Genomic DNA, 18,223 nt, shown 5'->3' with positions numbered 1-18,223 from the left:
AAAGCAGAAGCAGTGAAAGAATTGTCAGATCCAGACATTTGTCCCACAAACCTTGGGGATTTCAAGACTTGGGAAGCGGCCGGGAAGAGACAAAAAACGTTGCAAAAGACATTCCATCCGGCCGCAGCATTAGCCAATTACGACGGATCCGGCAAAAGCCGGATGCAATGCAAGGCCATCAGGCACAATCCAGAGCTAATACAAATCAATGGGGATAAAACAGATCCGGCGCTGGATCCGTTTTATCAGTTTTTTTCTGGATTGTGCCTGTTGTAAAAAAACTGATGTGTGAAAGTAGCCTAAAGGAGTGTTTCTGCAGGTGGGAACCACATACAACATCTCAGTACCAATCCTTTTTGGCTGATGTTTTGGTCACTTTTGAATGTTGGTTGTGCTTTCACACTCATGGTAGCATGAGACGGACTCTACAACCCACACAAGTGGTACAGGTAGTGCAGCTCATCCAGGATGGCACATCAATGCGAGCTGGGGCAAGAAGGTTTGCTGTGTCTGTCAGCATAGTGTCCAGAGGATGGAGGTGCTACTAGGAGACAAGCCAGTACACCAGGATATGTGAGGCGGCTGTAGGAGGGCAACAACCCAGCTGCAGGACCGCTACCTCCGCCAAGGGTTGATCCCTTTCAGCCCCGTACTTACAGGGTGGGCTTGCTGAAATCCTCTCTGTATTGTCCAAGAGAACGCTCATTTTTTTTAATTTCCTCACGGATCCATGATAGGACGCTAGAATATAAGATGGCCTAAAGTATAGTGAATCTTCACATTGTGGTAACATACCTGATGAACCCCAGAAAAAGTGGGGGAAACGTGTCGGGATTCTTCTGGGAGTTTATTCTCCAGCAAGATAAGTTTACCCATATTGGGATTTATTTACCTATGGGTCCACAATAAATTGGTTGGTCATTTGGATTAATTAGAATTGCCTATTAATTATTCCTAGACATTTTCATTGGTCCCTATATGGGATTTTGTGTATAGGCTGTCCCATCTGGGAACCGTTTTATGACCAACACCATTATTTCTAGCAATATCCATAATACTGACTCTGCACAATGTGTGATTGAATATCTCTGACTTCAGCACAAACTGCAGCTTTCTGGGCTATGGGTAATTATTTGGCACACTAAGTATAGGATTTACAGGGATAGCCGACGTTTAGCAGGGACGCTGAAAACATTATGGTGTATTAACCTCTGCGATTAGGAAGGAGTGAGACTAGGGAATTGTAGCCCAGCCTCAAAAGTTAATACTCTAATACCATTGAGAGATTAGCAAACCAGCATACACCGGGCTATTCTGCACTATATAGACAACCCTGTGGAGACACGGGGGTCAGTGGGTGCTCTCGTCCGCTGGCCCGGCCGCCTTTAGAAAGACAGTGTGGCCCATGGCTCATCCCAACTGAACACCCGACCTCCTTAACCGTGGGCGGAACACTACTCAGACAACACAGGGTGAGGGAATCACAATATTAAGACTTTATTGGATCCCCAAACAATTATCGGCACATAACACATAACCAGCAAAACACACAAATGTAACAGGCAACAGAGTCTGACCCTTCCACTGGCTCACTAGGGATTAGATTGTTCGTGCATCGGGGTTTCCAGGGCCAGCTACTCTGAGAAAAGAATAGTGGAAAGCGTAGGAAGCTTACCGAGCACAGCAAATTCTGTAGCCAGGTGACCAAATTGTCCCAACCTGGGTTTTTTCCTTAAGTAGTCTCTGGTATGATGATATGATATAATCCTAGCAGCCGGAGTTGAAATCCCTAGACTGTGGTACGGTCTCCAATCAGAATCGGAGTCCCTAGATTGAAGCCATGTAGCCAAGTGATCCTCTAGTCGGAGCCAAAGTCCCTAGACCGAGTCCACAAGGCATCCTTGTTCTGATCCCCTAGCCAGCTCCTAAGAGCTTAGACTTGATCATGCAACATCCATCAACCCCTGGTGACTCCAAGAAGTCCCTTTTTATAGCCTTAGCCTTCCCTTAGGATATACTGTGCCCTTATCGGATTGGTTGTACAAGGTTGCTTCTCTTATTGGATGATGCGGGCAAAGTGTGCGGGGGGGGCGAGGCCGAGCAGGCACAGTGTGCGGGTGGCATGGCCGAGTGGGCACAGTGTGTGGGGGGGCATGGCCGAGCGGGTCAATGCATGCAGGGGGCGTGGCCGGGCCGAGCCGAGCGGGCCAATGCGTGCGGGGACGTAGCCGGGCTGAGCCGAGCGGGCCAATGCGTGCGGGGGACGTTGGTGGGCCGAGCCGAGCGGCCAATGTGACGATTGTCACTGTAATCATGTCATTTTGGAGCAAGACAGACAGACAGACAGAATAAGGCAATTATATATATATATAGATAGTGACTAGGTGTAAATCATATCCTACACATATTACTATTAAAGTGCATGTGCATACACTATCACTACAGTAAATACTAAGATCAACTATAGAAATCCTATACAGCAATGAAATTATAGAGGCAGTGTTGGTTCAGTATATATCAGCACCTTACTACATTAGCTATAAAGTGCCTGTGCAATTTCCAACCCAAGCCAACAACACAGCCTCAAACATCGCTTAGGAAATTATCTTATACAAGCTACCTCTACCCATAGATTAACAAGATACACCAACGTACATTTCGCTTTCTTTGTTTTGGGTATGCCAAATAGTAGAGACAACTTCCTCAGGGGATATTTACCAGTCTCTTTCTAGATAGTCCTTGTCGACCGTGGTGCGTGCGCATACCACTAATTGCCAGATCAGTTGCAGTATCTGTAGTCCCCTTTGGGTGGGTAGGCATGTGTGGTTTCCTGAGTGACGCGTCACGGAACCCCCACATGCGCCGAGTCACTCGAATTCCCGACGTAGCTGTCTCTGGTCTTATTGATATGTGTGTGCGCTGCACAAGCAGCTTGATAGGACTCTCTGGACAAATGCATGCCGGCGCCACATTTACAGCTGCGGCCACTAATGAGTATGCTACCAGGATATATAAAAACTCCCAGATCATACAGAACACAGATGTATCCCTCATGAGGAAGCTGTATCTACTATTTGACATACCTAAAACAAAGAAAGTGAAACGTACTTTGGGGTATCTTGTTATGCTGTGGGTAGAGGGGGATTGTATATAATCATTTCCTAAGTGAGGATGTGTGGTTGGCTTGGGTTGGAAATTGCACAGGCACTTTATAGCTAATGTGCTAAGGTGATATATACTGAACCACCACTGCCTCTATGATTTCATTGCTGTATAGGATTTTTATAGTTGATCTTGGTATTTAGTGATCATGTATGCACATGCACTTTAATAGTAATATATGTAGGATTTGATTTACACTTAGTCACTATTTTTATATAACTACCTTGCCACTTGCTGACCCCATACTATGTAAAAATATTGTTGCCATTTTTATAAAATCATTTGCATTTACTTATTTTCTCTGTCCAGTCCTTCCAGTCCTATACATGTAAATTTTGATAAAGATTGTTCTAGATACTTTGACATTCAATTTACTATTTCATATTTAAATAAATATACCTGCATCTTATACTCTTTGTTCTCCTGTTTTTTTTCGCTACTAAATGTGTGAATGTAGCCCTAGTCCTCGCTCACATCAGCATATAAATCAGAAAGGTGCTCTGCGAGAGAATCTCGCATTGCACTCGGACCAATATTAGTCAATGAGGCAGAGCAGACCAGCAATTTTTTTCTCATGCCGATTAAGCATTAGAAAACAATTGCAGCATGCTGCGAGTGCCTCCACAATTCAGACTTGTATGGTTGCACATGAAACATCGGACTGCACTCGGATGTCATCCAAGTGCAGTCTGATATAGGCTGAGACAGGCAATGGAGAAGATGGAGAGATTAATCTGTCCGTCTCATCTGTTCTCCAATTCTTCAATTCATAATACCTGCATATAGCTTTATTTAGAAATCAATGCACATTCCTGTTTTGCCTCATTTCACAGAACAAAATGGGACAAAATGCAATAATATTGAGTACATGCAAAATATCTGTGAAAGATTTAAACTGATTCAGACCTGATTTGATTACTGCCTAGGCCTGTGGTTTACCTGCTGAGTGGTAATCTTATTCAACATACTGATGAGAAATCTGCTACATGTTTTTTCTTTATCCTTCTAGGTTTTTTCTCCTCCACAGGATGCTCCATAATAAACAGAAATCCATCTTACATTGTTTTTTATAAAGCTATATCCAGCATAAAGCAAGATACCCATAATCATCTCCTGTGTTCACATTTAACACAATCATAGTCCTTTCTCCTGGCAGAGGGATTTCCCTGCTCAGAAGCAAGAAATCCTACAAATTCAGCAAAATACTCTAAAGCCAGTCACCCTTTTTCTTAGCAGGCCAAAGCTTTTATCAATAATTTAAACAGGATTTCCTTATTTCTTTTTTTTCTTTACTTTCCCTAAATATACATATTTGTTTTTTATATACGTTGGTCTCCTATTTCTTCATTGTGTTTTCTAGATGGTGATTATTTAGAGTATAGAAGAAGCATAAAACCAAACCTTTAAACAATATATATATGTTGGTTTCTTAGTATTTCATTATGTTTACTAGTTGTCTAGTGGACGATTATTTGGATTATACAACAATGCATAAAATCTTTTAAATTTAAAGTTATCAAAAAGTTGAACAAATAATTTATGAGTAAATGTGTAACATAAAAAAATGTTGTTTCTTTCAGACGGAGCTTAGGGGAAATGGAAGCGTAAATAAAAGACTATCATCTATTGTTGAAGATGAAGATGAGGACACAGGGGATGAAGAGCCTTCATCTCCGTCTACAATACGCACAAGGAATACAACATCTAAATATAGAAAATCCGCAAACAGCTCTCTCGGGATCAATCTGAAGCCATTCTCGGGGAATGTTCCATTTAAATCACCAATGAAATCTTCTAATCCATACTCAAGGCAGGATAATGAATCCCACCTTAATAGACGACGAGATAAGAATCTAATGCTTAATCTCCCAAAGGTCACAAGTCTTGGACCACCAGATTTAAGTCCCAGGTTTGCATTATGTTTGTTTATTTAGAATTTATTTATTGTGAGGTAAAGCTTTATGGAAAAAAAGCATGAGTTAGGAGAAAAATTGTGATCATTGCATTTCTATTCTTATTCTGATGTTTCTTTGAAATAATTCCCCAAAAAATACAAATACTCTTTTATACCAAGTAAACAATTGAATTTTTTTTTACTGTATTCTTGTAGTTCAATATCTGAAAAGTAAAAATCAATCAAAATCTCGGAAGGAAACGAATGTACACATTTTGCCATATTTTATTAAAATTGTAAAGCAATTTTTATATTTCTTTTGCTATCAGTGTGATTTACTCAAAAGTAGAAATGTGTATATTAATTCACAGAAAATTGAATTTGCTTAGAATTTAGCAAAAATTCTGAGCTTTAATTTTTGCAATTTTTGAATCCAACAAAATACAGGTCAGCCACAACTTGACTTGATTCTTGTTGGGCTTGTGAAGGGGTTAAACAATGAATAATAAACAAAGTACTCACCTTGTCCCTCATCAATCATGGGGTCACAGCTCCTTATCTGTTTCTTCACTAGCTAGCTCTATCTCTCCTGCTCCTGTCTTCTTTTCCATCTTCACTCTTCTGCACCTCTGGCATTGGCTAAACTTCAAGCAACATCATGGCATCTCATGAAGAAGACTAGGCCTCATGCCTGCTAGTCCTAACAGGACATGTCAGAACGTCACAGAAGGACTAGTCAGTGCCAAAAACTGAAGACAGAGAAGACCAAATCTAGAGGAAGGGCTCAAACCAGGGAAAGATAGGCTGTTGAGCTGGCGCACTAGGAAAAAAGAGGGGGTATAATATTTTTTTTTTCATTTTTTAACATAATTTATTATGCTCTGGGATCTGGAGAGATCTTAGAAGATAATAAATGTATTTTAGTGGCATTTTCATACACATTGAATACATTTAATGCAAATAAAATTCACGTCAATATGTGAAATTCAGATTTTAGCAGATTCATCCTTACCCAACGGAAATGAATAAGATCATAGCATAATCACATTAAGATTATCTATTGTTTTTTTTTATTATTGTCAGACTTACAATACAGTCAGTTTGTAAAAGTTTCACTAAAAAGCTACAGTTAAGATCTTCGTTGTATATTTGTAACCTTTAATATTATCTACCTTGGACAAGCTAACTATACTGCCATACGTATCCTATCCAGTTCAGAAATGTTTGTTTTTATGTGTGGGGATTACATGCACTGTTAACTACCCTCAAACTATTTTTAATTATTCTGTTTTCATAATACTTGTGGCTTAATGTTTATGTCATTTTTACATTATTTTCCTTTTTTGCTCATATTGGGAAAAATGGAAAGAAAATTAGGGAATATGTGGTGTTGTTTTGTATATTTTTTTAAGACAACAAAGGACCACTAAAAAAATTAAATTGTGTTCTTTACGTAATTATTTTCAATATATTGGACACATTTTGTTTTCGACAGGGGTGTGGTTAGAAACAGCAATTTGGACTTGCAGTTTTGCAATGCATTTTTAAAATTAGTTTTGTTTTATTTAATTATTTTCTTGCTTTTTTCATTTATTTTGTTTTTTTAGGCCTATAGTAAAAAAATTAAATAGTACCAGTGAAGTCCTTTAAAATTTTAGAACATTAATGCAGAGTAAAGGGAGGACCATATGGGTGTTTAAATTCTTTTGAGGGTTCAAAAGTAGAAAAAGTGTAATTCTACATATTTTTAATTAGTAAATGCATCCACAAAAGATGGATCCACTCTAAAGTAATAAGGGCCAAACATTCAAAAGATGATGTTCAGATAAGTGGCTTCTCAAATACACATGTTTTAACATGTTAAAGTAAAGATTTGTCCATCCTTAAAGTTTCATCTTTGCTTGATATATTGAAAGATGAGTAATATGACCAGCTTTTTTAAAAAAAAAATACATCATTTTGTGGTGTTCTGTTGGGAGATTTTTATGCTGTACATGGCCACTTAGTTATAATGTGAATTGCAATGGAGAGTTTTGCTAGCATAGTGTGATAATGTACTAAATTTGTATCGTAAACAACTTGAATTCTTAATGTAATTTGAAAAAAGGTAAAGGTAAGCACTTCTGCAGCAGGTCCATTATTAAAAGCTTTCACTTTAGCTATTTTCTCTAAACTGGCTCTCAATAAACAGGGGAAAGTAACTAAAGGGTACTTTACACACAACGATATCGCTAACGATATATTGTCGGGGTCACGGTGTTCGTGACACACATCCGGCGCTGTTAGCGATATCGTTGTGTGTGACTAAAAGGAGCGACGATCAACGATCGCAAAAATATCAAAAATCGTTGATCATTGACATGTCGCTCCTTTTCATAATATCTTTAGTGGTGCATGCCGCTGGTTGTTCATCGTTCCTGCGGCATCACACATCGCTATGTGTGACACCGCAGGAACGACGAACATCTCCTTACCTGCGTCCACCAGCAATGAGGAAGGAAGGAGGTGGGCGGCATGTTCCGGCCGCTCATCTCCGCCCCTCCTCTGCTATTGGGCGGCCGCTTAGTGACGCCGCTGTGATGCCGAATGAACCGCCCCCTTAAAGGAGAGATTTGGTATCATTATGGTCATTTTTTTACCTCGAATAATGTGGGAGGAGATTTGTAAGTCAGTAATTAATGGTTCCATGTGAAAGAACAATATATAGGCCCTTTGCAGTCCAAGTAGTTCAATAAAATGCACATTTCACTTGCTTTGGATATGGAAATGGGCCCCCTTACCTGTTTGGCCCCTTTGTGGCTGCCTACATTGCACCAAAGATACTGTATGTCTGCCTCTGATTTAAAATGTATAGTTACAATACCCTGCCCTCGCATTCTTACGGCTGATTAGTGATGGGCGATCCCCCGATGGTCGTCATTGCATCCGATCACCGATCTTGGGCTTTACAGTTATGGGATGGGGCGGAGGGTCTGTAAAATAAAGAATATAGTTAATAATAAACATTGTCATAATACTTACTTATCCTGCGACGTGTCCTGCCGACTCTGTCTCCCGACGCTTCTGCTTCCGAGTCTGATCATCACTGTGCCGCCCATTAACCAGCACTGACTAAAGAACCTTCCGTGACGTCATAGCATGTTGACCAGTCAGGTGTGAATTTTGTATTTTTTCGTTGGTTACAGACTGGTCACATGGTAATGACATCATGCAAGGTCCTCTACTGTCAGTGGATATGGATGGGTGAGCATGCTCACCAGTACTTAGTGCTCGCCAGAGCATCTCTGTAGTTGGGATACTCGGCGAGTGCTGAGTAGCGACGAGATGCTCGGGCACATGCTCGACTCCCCCTCTCTGCATGTTGTCGCTCTTTAGAGAGTTAGCCCACATGCAGGGATTGGCTGCCACACATTGTAATGCCACAGCCGGTGAATAGCGGCGCCAGGGAGGTGATAGCTGCTATAGTAACCCATTTCTTATGTTACTATGGCAACGGTGGCAGCGGTGATGTCACCGCTTACCAACCCGCAGTCTCTGCTCACTCATTGAGTGATTAGACAGCACATGGAGCAGGGAGCATTCTTTTTCCCACCGTGCTTTCTGATAAAGCAGAGCTAGATCGGTGACAGAAGACAGACGACCAGGTTCGTGGAGAGGTGAGTGGGAGTAATAGAGATGGAGTCCCTAAGTGTGTCTGTGTATTTATTTCTAATAAAGTATTTTTTCTCTGTATGGTGTCTTTTTTTAGCCCTTTATTGGAGACCACTGCAAAATTTTCAGTTTTTTTGTTTTTTTTTTCTTCATAGGTGTATTTCTGAGTAAAATGTAAATTGTTCTTTTATTCCATAAACTTCTGACAACATGCCTACAAATTTCCAAGCAATAAATTTTGTATTTCTTTATTGAAAATACTAGTTTATACTATAAAAGAACAATTTACATTTTACTCAAAATATACCTATAAAGAGAAAAATTTGAAAAACTGAAAATGTTGCAATGGTCTCCCAATTTTTGCCAGAGCTTTTTATATATATGATGTCATAGTCATGTGATGAGCCTGTAAGCCAATCAACATTCACACCACACTGGTCACATGCGATGACGTCATTGAAGGTCCTTTAAGTCACTGCTGGTTACCGGTGACACAGCAATGATGTGACTCGGAAGCAGGAGCGGTTGAGCGGGTCTGCAGGATGCGTCGCGGGACCTGTAAGTATAATGACAATGTTTTTTAATAATGTGCTTTTTTTTTACAGCCCCTGGACCCGATCTGGACCCGATATGTAACATGAGCTTTCCAGGAAAGCTTGTGATTGGGATCGTGTACACAATCCCCGATCTTTACAGATCAAGATCGCCCATCACTACTGCTGATACCTCCTCCTCTTCTCTTGTACAAAATTTTCACTGGAGAAGCAAGTGAAGTGGATTGATTGAACCATGCTTTTTCTGCCTCTCCGTTGGTGTGGCATGGACCAGCCTAGATGGCACCATTGCTTTCTTCCTCCTGCAGCAAAGGCAGGGGAGAAGGGGATCAGACCTTCCACATTGCTTCCCATGCCTGTCAGCAGACTCTTTAATATGAAAGTTGTCTATAAATAGAAGGTCTATTTATTCTGAATGAGAGAGGGGAGCCAGCACGATCTGAAATTGGCATGCATCATATAAAAAGTGAAAATTCACAGATTTATTCCAACTGTACTACAATAAAAAAAATGAGATTTTTAGCAAATAATTGATCAATTTTTTGAGCCACCCCTGCCAACGTCACGGCAAATCTCAATAGGGGGGTCCTACTCTACATTCTGTATTTCATGTGCCATGCGGCCTCCTAGATAAAGTTAAAAGCAGAACCATAATAGAGCACACATACCTGTAACCTGTATATAACCGCTTCTATGTTGCAAAAAAGGCACTTGTGGATAGAGACCAGCCCAGGTCCCAGCATGTGGAGCAAGCTCTGCACCATACCAGGACTATATCAGAACTGATCCTCCCAGTGCCAAACAGCAACCATTGATAAAGGCAGACCAGATCCAAGATGGTGCTTAATTAGCATTGCCTGTGGAAAGGGGTGAGGTAACTGAATCTGAACAGCTACCAACAGGAGAAATACATAGCACACCAAAATCAGGCGTGCATGGCATGGTGGTGACCGGCCACCAGAATTTGTAGCATAACTACGACCAATCAGAGAGAGAGGGGAACCAGCACGATCTGAAATTGGCATGCATCATATAAAAAGTGAAAATTCACAGATTTATTCCAACTGTACTACAATAAAAAAAAATGAGATTTTTAGCAAATAATTGATCAATTTTTTGAGCCACCCCTGCCAACGTCACGGCAAATCTCAATAGGGGGGTCCTACTCTACATTCTGTATTTCATGTGCCATGCGGCCTCCTAGATAAAGTTAAAAGCAGAACCATAATAGAGCACACGTACCTGTAACCTGTATATAACCGCTTCTATGTTGCAAAAAAGGCACTTGTGGATAGAGACCAGCCCAGGTCCCAGCATGTGGAGCAAGCTCTGCACCATACCAGGACTATATCAGAACTGATCCTCCCAGTGCCAAACAGCAACCATTGATAAAGGCAGACCAGATCCAAGATGGTGCTTAATTAGCATTGCCTGTGAAAGGGGTGAGGTAACTGAATCTGAACAGCTACCAACAGGAGGAATACATAGCAAACCAAAATCAGGCGTGCATGGCATGGTGGTGACCGGCCACCAGAATTTGTAGCATAACTACGACCAAACAGAGAGAGAGGGGAGCCAGCACGATCTGAAATTGGCATGCATCATATAAAAAGTGAAAATTCACAGATTTATTCCAACTGTACTACAATAAAAAAAATGAGATTTTTAGCAAATAATTGATCAATTTTTTGAGCCACCCCTGCCAACGTCACGGCAAATCTCAATAGGGGGGTCCTACTCTACATTCTGTATTTCATGTGCCATGCGGCCTCCTAGATAAAGTTAAAAGCAGAACCATAATAGAGCACACATACCTGTAACCTGTATATAACCGCTTCTATGTTGCAAAAAAGGCACTTGTGGATAGAGACCAGCCCAGGTCCCAGCATGTGGAGCAAGCTCTGCACCATACCAGGACTATATCAGAACTGATCCTCCCAGTGCCAAACAGCATGGCATGGTAGCATGGTAGCTGTTCAGATTCAGTTACCTCACCCCTTTCCACAGGCAATGCTAATTAAGCACCATTCTTGGATCTGGTCCGCCTTTATCAATGGTTGCTGTTTGGCACTGGGAGGATCAGTTCTGATATAGTCCTGGTATGTGTAGAGCTTGCTCCACATGCTGGGACCTGGGCTGGTCTCTATCCACAAGTGCCTTTTTTGCAACATGGAAGCGGCTATACAGTTAGGTCCAGAAATATTTGGACAGTGACACAATTTTCGCGAGTTGGGCTCTGCATGCCACCACATTGGATTTGAAATGAAACCTCTACAACAGAATTCAAGTGCAGATTGTAACGTTTAATTTGAAGGTTTGAACAAAAATATCTGATAGAAATTGTAGGAATTGTACACATTTCTTTACAAACACTCCACATTTTAGGAGGTCAAAAGTAATTGGACAAATAAACCAAACCCAAACAAAATATTTTTATTTTCAATATTTTGTTGCGAATCCTTTGGAGGCAATCACTGCCTTAAGTCTGGAACCCATGGACATCACCAAACGCTGGGTTTCCTCATTCTTAATGCTTTGCCAGGCCTTTACAGCCGCAGCCTTCAGGTCTTGCTTGTTTGTGGGTCTTTCCGTCTTAATTCTGGATTTGAGCAAGTGAAATGCATGCTCAATTGGGTTAAGATCTGGTGATTGACTTGGCCATTGCAGAATGTTCCACTTTTTTGCACTCATGAACTCCTGGGTAGCTTTGGCTGTATGCTTGGGGTCATTGTCCATCTGTACTATGAAGCGCCGTCCGATCAACTTTGCGGAATTGGCTGAATCTGGGCTGAAAGTATATCCTGGTACACTTCAGAATTCATCTGGCAACTCTTGTCTGCTGTTATGTCATCAATAAACACAAGTGACCCAGTGCCATTGAAAGCCATGCATGCCCATGCCATCACGTTGCCTCCACCATGTTTTACAGAGGATGTGGTGTGCCTTGGATCATGTGCCGTTCCCTTTCTTCTCCAAACTTTTTTCTTCCCATTATTCTGGTACAGGTTGATCTTGGTCTCATCTGTCCATAGAATACTTTTCCAGAAATGAGCTGGCTTCATGAGGTGTTTTTCAGCAAATTTAACTCTGGCCTGTCTATTTTTGGAATTGATGAATGGTTTGCATCTAGATGTGAACCCTTTGTATTTACTTTCATGGAGTCTTCTCTTTACTGTTGACTTAGAGACAGATACACCTACTTCACTGAGAGTGTTCTGGACTTCAGTTGATGTTGTGAACGGGTTCTTCTTCACCAAAGAAAGTATGCGGCGATCATCCACCACTGTTGTCATCCGTGGACGCCCAGGCCTTTTTGAGTTCCCAAGCTCACCAGTCAATTCCTTTTTTCTCAGAATGTACCTGACTGTTGATTTTGCTACTCCAAGCATGTCTGCTATCTCTCTGATGGATTTTTTCTTTTTTTTCAGCCTCAGGATGTTCTGCTTCACCTCAATTGAGAGTTCCTTAGACCGCATGTTGTCTGGTCACAGCAACAGCTTCCAAATGCAAAACCACACACCTGTAATCAACCCCAGACCTTTTAACTACTTCATTGATTACAGGTTAACGAGGGAGACACCTTCAGAGTTAATTGCAGCCCTTAGAGTCCCTTGTCCAATTACTTTTGGTCCCTTGAAAAAGAGGAGGCTATGCATTACAGAGCTATGATTCCTAAACCCTTTCTCCGATTTGGATGTGAAAACTCTCATATTGCAGCTGGGAGTGTGCACTTTCAGCCCATATTATATATATAATTGTATTTCTGAACATGTTTTTGTAAACAGCTAAAATAACAAAACTTGTGTCACTGTCCAAATATTTCTGGACCTAACTGTATACAGGTTGCAGGTATGTGTGCTCCATTATGGTTCTGCTTTTAACTTTATCTAGGAGGCCGCATGGCACATGAAATACAGAATGTAGAGTAGGACCCCCCTATTGAGATTTGCCGTGACGTTGGCAGGGGTGGCTCAAAAAATTGATCAATTATTTGCTAAAAATCTCATTTTTTTATTATAGTACAGTTGGAATAAATTTGTGAATTTTCACTTTTTATATGATGCATGCCAATTTCAGATCGTGCTGGTTCCCCCTTTTTTTCTTTATTCTGAATGAGTGTACCTGAATAGTTTGAATATTTTAGAATACTAAGGGGCACTTTGCACACTGCGACATCGCAGGTGCGATGTCGGTGGGGTCAAATTGAAAATGACGCACTTCCGGCATCGCATGCGACATCGCAGTGTGTAAAGGCTGGATGATACGATTAACGAGCGCAAAAGCGTCGTAATCGTATCATCGGTGCAGCGTCGGTGTAATCCATGATTACGCTGACGCGATGGTCCGATGTTGTTCCTCGCTCCTGCGGCATCACACATCGCTGTGTGTGAAGTCGCAGGAGCGAGGAATGTCTCCTACCGGCCTCACTGCGGCTTCCGTAGGATATGCGGAAGGAAGGAGGTGGGCAGGATGTTTACATCCTGCTCATCTCCGCCCCTCCGCTCTGATTGGCTGCCTGCCGTGTGACGTCGCAGTGACGCCGCACGACCCGCCCCCTTAACAAGGAGGCGGGTCGCCGGCCACAGGGACGTCGCACGGCAGGTGAGTGTGTGTGTGAAGCTGGCGTAGCGATAACTTTCGCTACGCCAGCTATCACCACATATCGCTGCTGCGACGGGGGCGGGCACTATCGCACTCGGCATCGCAGCATCGGCCTGCGATGTCGTAGTGTGCAAAGCCCGCCTAAGGTCTTCTTCAAGACAGATCCAAAAAAGACAATGACTATAGTTTACTAGGACCATAATCAATGCTCACGACACATTATATTTCTAGTGCTGTATCTCGAAGCTAATGCTAATCCATGTATACAGAGGGCTGGCAACTGACCTCAATGTGGCATCTTGTATAATGCACATCATATTACACATTAATCACTCATGCTAATATACCTCGCATCATGCATTTCTACAATGTAAATTTTCTACTTAGGTTCTATAGAGATAAATCTTACAAATACCTTTTATTTCCAAATATAGATCTTGTTCTTATTTGACATCAATACACTTTGCTTTTATCAAGTGTACAAGAAGGTGACTTTTAGTTCTTATCTCTGCATTTATTCATCTTACCTTGTTCTTTGCAGTAAATATATTTCACTTTAGCACTGGATTTGGTCCACTTTTGAAAAGAGACATTTTTACCTAAATGTTTTATTTTATAGTTCATAAAATTTTTTCTAGAAATTGTATTCATTTTTTTTTCTAAAATCTAATATATTTTAATAATATTCTGTCCACCTTTAAAGAGAAATGTTAGCATTTCACTAACATTTTATACTGTTATATTTTCCCTTTGAAAATTATTTGAAAAAATAAACTAGACATGCTGCCTGGCTTTGTGCCGACCCCATCCAGTTAGTATTGGCTTCCAAGAGCAGGCACAATTTCAAGTCTTTTAAATTACTGAAGAATCCCAATCCCAAACCCAGTGCCAGGACTTCATAACAGGCAGATTACATCAGTATCTTCTGTAGTCTTATACAAAGAACACATAAAAGAGGAAGAGATCTATAGAGAAAATTGTCAGTTGGTAGATAAAATCTTTCCTGCTATTTCATCTTCCTACCAAATTAATTCAAATTGAAATGATGTGTAAAGTAAACTAGTTAGACAGAAACTTCAGCAGATGCATGAAATCATTCTTCTTTAACAAGCCCACATTAAAACATAACTTTTACTTGTTTTTTGAAAAGAATAAGTTAGTTTATAGAAATCACTGGTTGCAGCTCCCACATCAAACCCAACACAGGGCTATATTTAAAATATAGCACATGTGGGGTACAACCTAGGGCAGCAGGAAGAAGGGACAGAACTTAAAGGGGTAATCCAAAACTAATGTATATTTTAATCCTTGATGGCTAATTATTGTAATAATCTAGTCTCCTTTCTAATATAAATAAAGCAATGGATTTCCTAGAGATTTTCTTAGGGCAAGTCATATAGTATATCACCTCAGAAAATAGATATGTTAGCAGGATGACTAATGTTAAAACATAACTTTTACTTAATTCAGTTAAAAATCGTAAGGCCTTCAATTAAACATTACCGTATATACTTGACTATAAGCCAACATGAGTATCAGCCAAGGCACCTAATTTTACCACAAAAAACTGGGAAGACTTATTGACTCGAGTGTAAGCCTAGGGTGGGAAATGCAGGAGCTACTGGTAGCAATGGGCCCATATTGTTGCCTGTAGTAATGTGCCCATATTATCTCCTGTAGTAATGTGCCCATATTATCTCCTGTAGTAACGTGCCCATTTTGTCCCCTGCAGTAATGTGCCAATATTGTCTCCTGTAGTAATGTGCCCATATTGTCCCGTGTAGTATTGTGCCCATATTGTCTCCTGTAGTAATGAGTCCTCTAGTAATGTGCCCATGCGTTAGTAATGTCCTAATGCCAGTCTCCTTTTTGTGTCTTATTATATCGTTGTTCACACACAAAAAAAAATTCTCACCTGTCCTTCGTTCCTGCGGTGTACTCTTACCTGCTCCTTGTGGACCGCAGTCACATAGACCTCTCAGGGATCTCAGCTGGTACAAAGACCACCACTGTTTTTGTCTGTGATTTACTTCACTTGAATGCTTTGCGGCACCGATCCTGAATATTCCCTTCACCAGCCGCGATCTTGAAGGGGTCTATATGCTTGCAGTCAGCAAGAAGTAGGCAAGAGGACACCATGGGAATGGAGGACAGGTGTGAATAATTTTTTGTGGGACCCTTACTCGAATATAATCCGAGGGAGGCATTTTCAGCATAAAAAAATGGGCTGAAAAACTCGGCTTATACTCGAGTATATACGGTAGTCCTAAAATCTATGCTTTTTCAGACTAGTTAATGGAAAATTCAGTCAGAACTTTTCCTCCAATTTCCAAAGGCCATGGAGGCAAACTGATGTCTATAGTGTAGTGAAAAATGTGAGTAGACCAGTTGCTCTCCACTGAATTAATGGCAAGTAGGAAGATACTGGATCATGATAGTACAAGATACAGCACAAAAAAAACCATAAAAGAAAAAATAAACTGAAAAACAAAAAATAGTTCTCTGACTCCTATGTAATGAGAACAAGCAAAAGGAAATAATAATAATATATCACAAAAGAAAACTCCAGGAAAAATGGTTTCATACCGCAGTGGTGATGGACACTAGGTGCAATGTTATCACATCAAACAACCAATTCATTAATAAAGGTTTATACAGAAGGATCAATATCACCCATTTCTGGACTGTTGCAGGTGTGTGGACAGTATTGGCCTTCTTTCTCACCAGGCCCCAGGTGTTCTAGTGCCCTATTTGCTACCATCTTTACAGTAAGGGAGAGAGTATAATATTCCAGTTAGGGATAGTTGTGGACTGTTCTTGTAAGGGAGGGAGCAAATGGGGTACTAGAACACAAAGCCAATTACAGGGATATCCAGGGTTAATGATTTTACTTTGATATACATTGTTTATATCTGATTTTATGCTATATAGCCACATAAAGCAAAATTTTGATTTAGCAGCGCTAATCTGGATGTGTTGGGCTCTGCAGGCTCCTGGAGAGTACATGATTGCTGGCTCCAGGAACGCAAGTGCTATTTGTGCTTCCTACACTGCATGCACAGTGCTTATTTAGCAGTGGGTATATGATCAAGAACGTAGAGATGGTTTATCATCTCCTCTATGATGATTCTCACTGTGTCTGACAGCCGGTTCCCTGCTTCTGCAGTTACATAATCTCGTGTAATTGGTATGGTAACTGTGGAATGATGTTTTAGAATGTCCATACAAAACGCCTGGTCATTTTATGTCTATGGGTGGTCTGGAAGTAGATAAAAATGTTAATAGGGATGTTTCTGATTACTATTCTATTACTACTACTACTACTACTAATAATAATAATAATAATAATAATGTTATTATTATTATGATTATTATTCTTTGTTGTATCATTGGTATAGCAATAATAATAATAATAATAATAATAATAATAATAAATAAGGTAATAAGTGTTAAAATTACTATTTGTTGTATTAAAAGTATAGCAGTTATACTAGTAAATGGTGACAAGTGGTATACAATGTACACAGCTAAATAAGTATAAACAACACAATACAGTATTTTACTTTAAAGTATATGCATTGTTAAAATATGCAGTTGTGTGTGCACTATTTAAAATATCTTATTTTATGTACCGTATTTTTCACTTTATAAGACGCACTTTTGTTTTGTTCCCCCAAATTTTGGGGGAAAGTAGGGGGTGCATCTTATAAACCGAATATATGGGGGGGTGTACATATATATATATACTGCAGTGTCCATTCTTGAGCGGTGCTGGGGGCAGGTGACAGCTGCGGGCGGCAGCGTTAGATCTCCTGCTCCCGCTCATATACTATGCACAGCCACTGTCCAGCAGTGTGGTGCTGAAACTGCATCACGCTGAGGGGCTGGGGCAGCGGGGCATATTATATCTGCCTGTGCCCTCCTTTGATCGCACATGATCCCCCCTGTGTTAGATATGGCCCCGTGCTGCTGCCCATAGTAAAATAAAAAAAGCTTTACTCACCTCCTCCAGCGCTGATCTCCAGTGTACTGCTGCTGCTGTCTGTGATAAGGCACGCAGAGATGATATCACTCTGCTGTGCCGATCACATATATGAAGAAGAAAACGGCACTTCCCTCGTGTATATTTTTTCAAAAGATGTTGGGGTGCACTTCAGGTTCCAAAGCCATAAAACAAGAAGTAACAAGGCACTCCCAAAGTATGATGAAAAAGTGTATTTATTGTGCTTGAAGAACGTTTTCGGTCCAAAATGGACCTTCCTCAGTAGCACTAAGCATAAAAAATAAAATACAAAAAATAAATAAATAACATAGATACAAACGGTGTATACAACACTGAAGACAAACAAAATAGTTACAT

At 40.6% G+C, this 18,223-nt stretch overlaps 1 protein-coding gene across 1 annotated transcript in view; it reads left to right on the top strand.

Annotated features, from left to right (window-relative positions):
- Positions 1 to 18,223, top strand: part of KCNH8 (potassium voltage-gated channel subfamily H member 8) — a 718,195-nt gene that overhangs the window by 629,352 nt on the left and 70,620 nt on the right. Inside the window, exon 12 of the mRNA XM_075315296.1 lies at positions 4,743 to 5,071. Coding sequence (XP_075171411.1) covers positions 4,743 to 5,071 — 329 coding nt within the window. The remainder of the gene's footprint in view (positions 1 to 4,742; positions 5,072 to 18,223) is intronic.

This window comes from Anomaloglossus baeobatrachus, chromosome 6 (genome assembly GCF_048569485.1).
Source record: "Anomaloglossus baeobatrachus isolate aAnoBae1 chromosome 6, aAnoBae1.hap1, whole genome shotgun sequence".
Classification (NCBI taxonomy): Eukaryota; Metazoa; Chordata; class Amphibia; order Anura; family Aromobatidae; genus Anomaloglossus; species Anomaloglossus baeobatrachus.
The sequence above is the reverse complement of the archived record's forward strand: the minus strand, read 5'-3'. Positions and strand labels throughout refer to the sequence as shown.